The 11,401-nt window shown below is 43.1% G+C and overlaps 1 protein-coding gene across 1 annotated transcript; it reads left to right on the top strand.

Annotated features, from left to right (window-relative positions):
• Positions 1-1,070: 1,070 nt before the first annotated feature.
• On the top strand, positions 1,071-10,765 carry pitrm1 (pitrilysin metallopeptidase 1). The gene is made up of 27 exons (XM_079173905.1): positions 1,071-1,243; positions 1,821-1,926; positions 2,070-2,176; positions 2,305-2,456; positions 2,786-2,900; positions 3,084-3,180; positions 3,569-3,729; positions 3,837-3,963; positions 4,145-4,233; positions 4,503-4,631; positions 5,312-5,425; positions 5,812-5,908; positions 6,366-6,500; positions 6,769-6,907; positions 7,032-7,148; positions 7,244-7,373; positions 7,598-7,718; positions 7,939-8,015; positions 8,147-8,312; positions 8,515-8,615; positions 8,761-8,881; positions 8,986-9,036; positions 9,389-9,501; positions 9,593-9,715; positions 9,870-10,015; positions 10,287-10,389; positions 10,471-10,765. Exons 1-27 carry the CDS (start codon positions 1,197-1,199, stop codon positions 10,562-10,564), a joined length of 3,078 nt encoding a protein of 1,025 aa, XP_079030031.1. The 5' UTR covers positions 1,071-1,196; the 3' UTR covers positions 10,565-10,765.
• The last annotated feature ends 636 nt before the right edge of the window (positions 10,766-11,401 follow it).

The raw sequence follows: 11,401 nt of genomic DNA, 5'->3' as shown, positions 1-11,401 counted from the left end.
TTACTCAAATAGATCAATACTCTTCATTTATTTAGGGGAAATGAAAATGAAGGAAAATAATAAAGGACAGGTTGAAGAACGATTTGTTAAGACTACAGACAGCAGCTACTTGGATTGTCAGTCGTAAACAAGGTATTTTGACGCACCAGTGAGTCATTTGTAGACTATAAATAGGAAGTGGTGACAATAACATTTAAAAACTACCAATTACCACTCATCATTATAAAATGTACTAACTAATGCCAGCTGTAGAAATCTCTCAGTGAATCAGACAGACAAACTGAGATTCTTTATTAAGTTTCCAAGCTCGAGCGAACAGCAAATGCAATTTGCAATGTCATGGCAATTATAAAAGTTGCTTAGCAACACTGAAGTCGGCAGTATTAATGTATGTAAATATGATTGGATGCAAACTGAAATAAATATGGGGGATTGTTTTTCATAATAAAGGTTGTTCAGTTAATCTTTCATAGCATGTTTCCCACTTTTCTCTACTTTGGGAGCCCAGAGTGGAACATTTTGAGGAAAATAAAGTGTCACCTGATAAAAAAAAAGTTACTGACCAAACTACTTTTGTGACTTACTTTTCTAAATATTATCTTACAGCGACACCTGCTGGTGGAGACGCTGAAGTACAACTCGATGGATAAAGTGGAAGATGAAATCTGGAGATAGTTTTAAATGAATTAACGTTAAACTGTAAATACATTTTAAAAAGTGTGGCATAAGCTGATGTTAAAATATGTGTTATAATCAGGTTATAATATTGCTGCCCTTCAAAAACTCCCCATACTGGTCAAGGTTTGGTAATATTAGTGATGTTTGCGTTTAGCCAATCATATCTGCTCTTCATTCCAGCTCGACCAATCAAAAACAAGCATGTTTGTAGGTGGAAGGTCGGCTTACGGGTGTCGAAAGTTGCTCAGCGAGTATTGGTAGAGTTTCAATGCGGTGGGATGGGTTCAACTGAGAGAAAAAATGTTTGTCAGATCTGCGATCTGCGCAGGTGCGGCGGCCATTTTTTTTATGTGTGCAACTGATCCAACCGTACTACACACGGCATGAGAGAGAGGATACCGACTCGGGATGCATCACCTGAATAATGTGGCATTATTAACAACATTTGGTTAAATTAGTGTACTCTCTGTAGTCGAACGTACTGTGAGTATACATACTCAAACAGTTGTATCGACGCCATGTTTCGACAAACGAAGGCGGTGCTCCAGAAACTTCGACATCTAAGGTAAGTTAGCTTAACGGTTGTGTTACAGCAAGTTCGCGTGAACGCACCTGCTAGCGTTAGCTAACGGTGACTAACGTTACTGTTTGTCTCTTTTATTTTAACCTGTATTTTAACAGGATAGCATGTTTAGTCACCAGTGGTCAGTAACGGTTTTATGGTTTGTGTATTAAAGCAAGGAAAGGATAGGTACTGAATTTCAACTTCGGTGGCAGTTTCCACACGAGCCCACATTGGTGTAACACCATATTATGTTACCTATCACTCCATGACCTGTAAGAAATGTGTCGAGTAGTTATTAATGTAAAGGTGTTTACATGTTGTGTGTAAAGTCATTATCTGCATTTAAAGATGAAAAACTACCCAATTCCTTCTTTTCTACTCTTACAGTGAATATTTTATATATATATATATATATTCAAAACATACACATGGAAGTTATTTGGCTGCATTAGGTCTTCACTATGATAGAGGAAACACTTAATTAAAGCCCCCCCAGCATCATTACTAAGATCGTCAACGCTATGAAATGTGGAGATATGAGATCTTGTCTGTTCATCATTCTTTTCTCTTCTTCCAGTTTGAATGGACCGCAGCAGACGTGGAGGCTGCAGAGCTCTTCGGCCAAAGAGAGAGCATGTCGGTACCAACCAGGGCAGAAAATCCACGGCTTCACAGTCAGAGAGGTGAACTTAGCTCGACTCAAAGTAGCATCATTTAGGCCTCGTAAAGTAATGTATCCTTGTACAAGGACGCGTTATGAAAAGCAGTGTCTGCTGCTATCAAATAAGTGGTAACTTTAGCTGTTAATTCTGTTTTTCCCTCACAGGTTGTAGTGGTCCCTGACTTGTTTCTCACAGCAGTGAAGTTGACCCACGATAGAACTGGAGCTCAGCACCTCCACGCAGCCAGAGATGACTCCAATAACCTCTTCAGGTTGGTTCAAATGTGTTCCAGCAGTCACACATGACGTTGAAATGTACCAGCTTGGAATCAGGACATCCTTGTACATAAATAAACCCCCAAAAAAACAACAGATCAAGTGCCTCTTATCCTTGTTTCAGTGTCCAGTTCAGGACGACCCCCATGGACAGCACGGGGGTCCCACACATCCTGGAGCACACGGTGCTTTGTGGATCTAAGAAGTATCCCTGCAGAGACCCGTTCTTCAAGATGCTCAACAGGTCGCTGTCCACCTTCATGAATGCTTTCACAGGTACAGAACATTAAGTTCAACCTAAATGCACCACACGACCACAGAGTCTGTGAGGAGAGAAGATTGTTTATATTCACATGAATATCGTGAGTTTAAGATGAATTGGGGACTATGGATCTACTGTGATAAATGTCCAAATATACTATATATAAGTATTGAAAATGAGTGTTTATAGACACAAATACTTGATTGATTGAATTAAACCTGCTGTCAATTCTTTTAGTCGGCTTCAAAATAAAAGAAAACGACTTCCTCGTCATTTTTGGTTATTTCTCAAGTGGCTGATAACATTTTTGTATGTGTTGTCTGTTTGTTTGCTTCATTAACAGCCAGTGACTACACCATGTACCCGTTCTCAACACAAAATGGGAAGGACTTCCAGAACCTCCTGTCGGTCTATCTGGATGCCGTCTTCTTCCCTTGTTTACGAGAGCAGGACTTCTGGTGAGTTACAATGCTGCAATTGCTCGGTTTTAGTACATAGACAAAGTCAGCTTTTGTGTTTTTTGTCTCTTAACAGTCAGTTCCTCACTGTATTGCCTGACAGCCGGCAGACCAATGAGTAGGAATTGTCCCTTGGCAGGTCTGTAACGGTCTACTTTGACTCTGTGTGTCTTGGTTTCTCAGGCAGGAGGGCTGGAGGCTGGAGAACGAAAACCCCACAGACCTCAGCTCCCCTCTGGTGTTTAAAGGAGTGGTGTTCAATGAAATGAAGGGAGCTTTTGTAAGTCAACACGTTCCCGCTCACTGCCATTAATATATATTATGAGCACTAGCAGAGCGCTGAATGTATTTTTAATTTATGAAAGATTCTCCGTGTGTAGAAACAGCTGTTTGCTTCTCTCACTCAGCGGGCTAAGAAACCGAACTAAATCACTTGTTTCTGTTTATCGATGACCTCTGCGCCGTTTCAGTACCACGGACAGCGCCGCACTTACACACAACGAACGACACTTTCCACGATTTAGAAACAACGTCGTTGATAATAAACAAAGCATGTGCTACGTAAAAGTGTGTTTATGTTATTTATTTTTGAATCCGTAATGCTTTTACCATGTGAGCAGTGGGAGAATCTGAAATGTTAATTTGAGAGTCTTTGTGTGTTCTTGCAGTCGGACAACGAGCGCGTGTACGCCCAGCACCTCCAGAACAAGCTGTTTCCAGACCACACCTACTCGGTGGTGTCGGGAGGGGAGCCTCTGGACATCCCAGACCTCACCTGGGAGCAACTCAAACAGTTCCACGCCACACACTACCACCCCAGCAACGCGAGGTAGAGCGACGCACACTCACAGGAAGCATGCAGCTTTTTTAGATTTTAGACGTATTTGTTTAAAACGCATTCCCTAAAGATGTGAGACTCTTCAATGCGCTCTTCAGGTTCTTCACTTATGGAGATCTGCCGTTGGAGCAGCATCTGGAGCAGATCGAAGAGGAAGCTCTGTCCAAGTTTGAACGCATCAACCCGAACACAGAGGTCCCGTCCCAGCCGCACTGGAGCAGCCCCGTAAGTTCACAATACAGAGATATTACGTGACGGGTGAGCGGGTATATGAGACTACAAAACTACTCCTATTCACATCAGCGTGCATTTCATTATCCCTTACATGCATGGTTTTATTTTTATAAACATGAAATGCATGGAGTAGTCTTGTGTGATCTCACCGTGAGCCTCATCTGTTCCTCAGAGAGAAGACCATGTGACCTGCAGCCCTGATGCTATGGCTCCAGATCCGGCCAGGCAGGAGACGCTGTGTGTGAGCTACCTGCTGGGAGAGTAAGACCACATCATCGCTCTCTGAACTCCGGCTGTGTTTCACTGAGGCATCATGTGAGGAGGATGGAGCATTCATGAGATGCTGAAGCCACAGATTCAGCGTCGCATGAATGTGTTTCTCCTGATGTTGTTTGACTCTTGTTTATATCGTTGTGTCGACAGCTTTTCAAAGGGGTTTCTTCCTCGATGCAAAGGGACAGTTCTCTTTAAACGGAGTCTGCTCTGTTTTTCAGTAACATCTGATCTCTTCTTCTGGTTTCTTTCTGCAGCATCACCGACACGTTTGAAGGATTCACTCTCAGCCTGCTGTCATCGCTGATGATCTCCGGACCAAACTCTCCCTTCTACAAGGCCCTCATTGAACCCAAGATAGGGACCGACTTCTCTTCTGTCGTAGGGTGAGCGCGTCAGCAAACCTGCATTAAAATAAGATGGGATCAGTTCACAAACGAATCAACTTAAAGGGAGAATTTGTCATTTTTTTACGTGGATGTCCAATCAGTGCTGATGGTAAATGTAGTCAATTGAATCCATAAATTCAAAAGCTGAGTTCTCCTGCTCTTAGAGTCGTGCTTGCAGAGCCTACAAGTACCAGGATGCATTGCAGGCATTCTTCTTCTGACTGGACCCACTTCAGTAATATCCTCTTGCACGGCTAAAGCAGCAGCTTCAGCATCTCTCCGCTTCGTTTCTTCTGCCGTATACTCTGGTTTGATACAGTAAAATGTATCTTTGTCTGTAACATCCTCTGCACTTGTATTTTGGGATGTCATTTTCGCTGTTAGCTACAAGCTAAGACAACAAGGAAGTAGCCTGAGATAGCCTGCAGTTCTTTCTCGAAACCAACTACGTCACTTTCACGTCAAATGGCGGCACTGGATGCAGGAAGAGCAACAGATTTTTCAGCTGCAAACTCTGCTTTCTCGGACATGTACTGAGCAATTCATCATCGGCACTCATTTGGACATCCGCATAAACAGATGGCAGATTTCCCCCTTTAGTGTTTGACCTCTTGTCTTTGCTGTTCAGCGTCCGTGACGTTCCTGTGCAGCGTGTTTGAAATGTGCTTGTTGTGCAGATACGACGGCAGCACCAAGGAGGCGTCGTTCAGCATCGGACTGCAGGGAATGTCTGAGGAGGACACGGAGAGGGTGAAACGAATCATCAGCCAGACCATCGATGACATCATAGAGTGAGTGCCACATCCATCATCTCCACAGTCAGTACGGTTAGTCGTAGACTGAGACCAGCAAGTTATCGCCACAGGACAGGAAGTCCTTTCTACCCGTGGATCATCAAACTATATGACTCCTCCCCCTTCTGCAGCAAAGACGGCTAAACCATCGTAACAATAACCTCATGTGCAGTTATATTATGTGCAATATATATATTTTTACTTCTATTTTCGTTTCTATTAGGCCCTGGTGTTAACATGACTTCTTACACACTTTATATTTTTACTGTATTTACCTTTCTCATGTTATTCTATTTTGCACTGGTGTCAGTATTACATCTGTTACTCTTAATAACTCTTATCTTATGTTATTAACTAGAGTATTGTCTCCATCTTGCTCTCAGAGGCGGCTTTGAGGAGGAAAGAATCGAGGCTCTGCTCCATAAGATCGAGATCCAGATGAAACACCAGTCCACCAACTTCGGCCTGTCTCTGGCCTCGGTGAGTTCACCGTTTATCTGGAACCTTCATTTTGTTTCCACAAGGACGCCACATGTATTTATAACCCCCCCCCCCCCCCCCCCCCCATGTGGGAGGTATGTTAGCAATACTACGGATGTTTGTTTATGTGCGATAAATCTTGTGTTTCTGTATATTTCTATAAATATCAAGAATGTGAACATGTCCAAAGTGATTGTCCTTCAGAGCAGTTTAATTGTACTGATTTCTTCCTGTTGGATTGTTACTTTAATTCTAGATACTTTCCTCTTTTTACATAATCCATGTTTCCCTAAAAACATGTACACATACCTCAATATTTTAAATGAATGATGTATGGGCCTGTCTGTCTGTTTTTAAGTATAAATCATGCTCTGAAGGAAGAGTAAAACACGAGAGATCAGCTGTTTTAACGTGTTTGTTTGCTCACTGTTGACATGTTGTCTTGTTGTGTTTCTAGTACGTCGCGTCGTCGTGGAACCATGACGGCGACCCGGTGGAGCTGCTGCAGATCAGCGACAGCGTTGCCAAGTTCAGACAAGCCCTGAAGGAAAACCCTCGCTTCCTGCAGGACAAAGTTAAGCACTACTTCAAGGTGAGTGAGGGGAGCTCCCAACAACCCAGTGGTTGGGAGTTTTGAGAGGGTGGGATTTTGTTATTGAGAGAAAACAGGAAAAACAAACAAATGATGCTCTTCAAATATTTTCTTTTAAAGAATAATTGATAATCTGTTAACTCCAAAAAATGTGAAGGCCAACTACTTCAGGGGAGATATGTTAAATGAACATGTAGAAGCTCAGGCGCTCTAGTCTAATTTAAGCATTTAATGCTAATGAATGCTCCCCTCTCCATCGGCCCTGCAGGAGAACACGCACAGACTGACCCTGTCCATGAGCCCAGATGAGACTTACCTGGAGAAGCAGGCCAAGGCCGAGGAGGAGAAGCTCCAGAAGAAGATCCAGGCTCTGTCTGAGGACGACAGAAAAGAGATCTATGAGAACGGTAACGCTGACCTCACTGCTCAGTCTGTGAGGGGGAATCTCACGTTGTAGGATTTCTAGTCCAGTAAATTGAATCTAATCGAACTGTTGTAACTTCTGATTCTGTTATTTTTCTTCTTGGAAAGGTCTGGAGCTGCTGGCTGTTCAGAGTCAAACCCAGGATTCCTCCTGTTTGCCTGCACTCAAAGTGTCTGACATCGAGCCCACGATACCCATCACTCCTGTTCAAATCAGCACTGCAGGTCCGGTACAGCGTTACAGTCCATGTCCCGTCTGCAGAGGATGTGTAGCGTGGTGATTTAATGTCATTTGGTTGAACCTCTCCTAATCTCCACAGGAGGCGTTCCGGTTCAGTACTGCGAGCAGCCGACCAACGGCTTGGTTTACTTCAAAGCCATGTGCAGCCTCAACACTCTGCCAGAGGACCTGCGGCTCTACGTCCCGCTCTTCTGCAGCGTCATCACCAAGTGAGTCGGTCTGTAAGACCACAACAGGAACCAGAGTGCACAGGTGTCTATTATGTTGCAGACACAAGAATGAATTAGTTTTTGCTTGTGCTGTCCGTGTACTTTAATTATATGTGAGATTGAGACGGATGGACTGTTTCTTTTTGTGTGTATTTATACTGTAAATGCTTCCCAGCATGCAAAGCACATCTTACAGGCTGGATGTGTTTTCTGTGTGCGTGTAGGATGGGCTGTGGAGCTCTGGACTACAGGCAACAGTCCCAGCAGATGGAGCTGAGGACCGGGGGCATGTCCGTCTCCCCCCAGGTCACCCCCGACTCCACCCAGCTGGACATGTACGAGCAGGTCAGTGTGACATAGCGCTGTCCTGCTGCAACACAAATTAATACAATTATAAATGTCCAAAACCGGCCATCAGTCCGGTCTGGGTCCCTGATTTCAGCCTAGTGCATGCTGGGATAATCGCCAACCCTTTGCATCTCAGAAAAACATCAAATGCAGTTAGTGAGTTATTGCTTCATTGTGTGCAGAGTGTCTCTCATTGGCTCTGTGCTGTGTGCTTCAGGGTGTCCTCCTCTCCTCCTCCTGCCTGGAGAGGAACCTTCCTCACATGTTCCAGCTGTGGAGCGACATATTCAACAGGTACGTCCTCCAGCGCTTCATGTCCCCTGCAGCTGGAGACGAGATACAGACACGAGTTCAAGCTCCACAAACGATCTAGTTTCGTCATTCTCTGGTGCTGAGACGTAACTTCTGACTTTGTTTTCTTCCAGCCCCCACTTCAACGACGAGGAGCGCCTGAGAGTGCTGGTGATGATGTCGGCGCAGGAGTTGGCCAATGGCATCTCCTACTCGGGTCACATGTATGCAATGACCCGCGCAGGAAGACACCTGACTCCTGCAGGGGAACTGCACGAGACGTTCGGTGGAATCAAACAGGTGCTGAGCAGAAAACGCAGTCTGACAAACGGTGTCGGCTGTTTGCATCTAACCGCTAATTAGACCAGTTCAATGAGTCCTATATGATGACATGAGCATGTCAGGTTGCTGCGTTCTTCACGTGAGAGAGAGATTATTTATTTGTGTTTGTCAGAGTGAACAGTTTGTGAAAACAGCTGTTTTGTGTTTATTTGAACCTCAGGTGAAGTTCATGAAGAGGATAGCCGAGATGTCCGACCTCAACAAAGTCATCCGAACGTTACCCAAAATCAAGAAACACATTCTGAACCCGGACAACATGAGGTGTGTTTGTATTAACGGACTGCTGACATCATACTTGTGTTTCTGGATCTCTGTTGCTGCGATGTAACAAAGTGATTTCCGGGTATATTGAGTGTATATTTAGCATACGTCTCTCTACCTTACATTAATACGTCTCCTCCACTAGGTGTGCGGTCAACACAACGCCACAGAAGATGTCTGACGCGTCGGAGCAGTTGGAGAGTTTCATAAAGGACGTCGCTGTCAACAGAAAAGCTCGTAAACCGGTCAGAACCAACATTATTGAGGTAAGACGTCAAACTGGACCAATGAACAAGTTAGAATATGTGTCGTATTGAGATGTTTATCAGATGAATATATAATATATATATATTTCTTTGCTTCATTAAAGAGGCCGCTGGACCCCGTGGACAACTTCGGACCGAGCAGGAAACTCATTTCTGTAAGTTCAGCACGTCTTTAAGTGTTACGCTTGTTTTTTATTTATATATTACAGCATGAGAAGAGTCTTTATTTGCATATCCAAAATGAACAAAGTAATCAAGTTACATCACTTTCATATACTACAATACTTGGATTTGGTTGCTGACTACATTTAGTATTTAACAGGTTTATAGTAACTGTGTCAGAATACATTTTTAAAGATACGATATATGTCTTAGTGGTCTTCATAACACCTCTTTAACGTCACTATATGAGAACACCTGCTGCTCTGAGTCTTGTTTTATTAATGATGAATAACTCGATGCTGAATCAGGATTAAACGGTGTTTTTTTTACTCTTTAACTTTCCAGGAGCAGAACTTTAAGCCGTGTCAGATGAAGACGTTCTTCCAGCTGCCGTTCCCCGTCAACTTTGTCAGCGAGAGCGTTCGCACGGTGCCGTTCTCCCACGAGGACTACGCCAGGTAACCCGCAAACACCGTCACACCCGGGCGGTGATTACAACGAAGCTCGGCCTCCGTCTGAAGCCTTTTTTTCCTTTTCTCCCGTCGTCAGTTTGTGCATCTTGGGGAGGATGATGTCGGCGAAATTTCTTCATGGAGAGATCCGGGAGAAGGGAGGAGCCTACGGGGGCGGGGCCAGGATGGGAGGAGGTCTTTTCACCTTTTACTCGTACAGGTAGGCCGCGTGTCCAACACTCACTGATACTCTACAGTACCTGTTGCACGGAGGTGGAAACGTTTTTGTAACTTAATTGAGAAAAGAATGGGTAAATAAAACTGAATCATTTCAGTGTGTTGAGCCTCTCGTTCCCGTCTCGTCCGTCTCTCAGGGACCCGAACTCGGTGCAGACCTTGTCTGCGTTTCGTAAAGGTGTGGACTGGGCCAAGTCGGGACAGTTCACCCAGCAGGACATCGATGAAGCCAAACTGTCGGTCTTCTCGGCTGTCGACTCACCCGTGGCCCCCGCAAGCAAAGGTGAGGCCCCCCCCCCCCCCCCCCCCCCTGCTGTGCGTCATTTAATGTTGATTAAAAGATGTTTATGTCCACAATGATTCAACTCAAAACCAGAGAAAATATGTCTGTTGTCCTTTTTTAAACTGAACAGTTCTTCTGTTTTATGTCATCTCAGATTCAGTGTCCTTGTTTTAATAATTTAACAACGAACATACACGTTAGTTTAACTGTGCGCTCTCGTTGTAAATTGGGTCCCAGACTCTAGTCTGTTCAACACGTCTCTGTGTTGCAGGAATGGGTCGCTTCCTCAGCGGCGTCACGGATGAGATGCTGCAGAGTCACAGAGAGAGACTCTTCGCCGTCAGTCACAGGAGTCTGGTGGAAGTGGCCGAAAGGTGAAGTTTAAACGTCCTTTTAGAATCAAGAAACGGTTCTTTATTTTATCTCCGTTTCTAACGAGTGTCGCGTTCCTGCAGGTACCTCGGTGTTGGGCAGAGGACGTGTGGCGTTGCCATCCTGGGTCCAGAGAACGAGACTATTAAAAAAGATCCATCATGGATCGTAAAATGATCTGACCAGCAGGTATTTAATGAAGAAACTACTGGAGATGTGCTGAGAACCTGCAGGCAATTCTCTTGTTGGGATTATTTAAAAACGGTGGCAAAAATTGTGTTGTAATCATGATCTGATTCTTCAGATTAAAACTTCTTTTTATATATTATGTTGTGTACATATGAACATTACATTACAGTATAATATTGAAAAACAGAATGAGTCGGCTCTGTGTGATTATTTTGTGATCCTGATTTCAACAGGTCATGTGGTTCAAGAAAGATCTTTAACTTTTTACACATTATAAGATCTTTAAACCAGCAATGAAGATAAAATGTACAAATTACATTATTTAATGTTTGAAGTAAGATAAAATACTTTATTACATTTTATAACAAACGTTTTTATGTGATATTATATTATGCACATTTTCTGATCTATACTATGAATTTTTATGGCCTTTTTATATTTTTTTCTTACTTTTTAATTACTTTTTAACATGCTATACTAAGACTGTTTTTAACATACTATTATAACCTTTTTTGTAATTTTTCGACATACTATGACTTTTTTTCGACAAACCGTACTATGACCCGTTCGGTGATTTATTTTCGACCTGCTATCTATATATATTTACTGTCTTTTGTGACTTAACATACTATATTATGACTTTCTGATCACGTTTTTTGACATGCTATACAGTTTTTTATTTGACTTTTTTTAACATACTATACATTTTCAGTGAATTTTTTTTTTTTTTACATGATATGCAAAGACTTTTTTTCAGCATACTATTCTATAAAAGATGAAAAATGTCACATGGTTTGTCGAAAAAAATCAATCAGAAGTTACTGA

The sequence above is a fragment of the Pholis gunnellus genome, assembly GCF_910591455.1.
Source record: "Pholis gunnellus genome assembly, chromosome: 14".
NCBI classification, from domain to species: Eukaryota; Metazoa; Chordata; class Actinopteri; order Perciformes; family Pholidae; genus Pholis; species Pholis gunnellus.
Note: the sequence above shows the minus strand (reverse complement) of the source record. Positions and strands in the feature narration are given on the sequence as shown.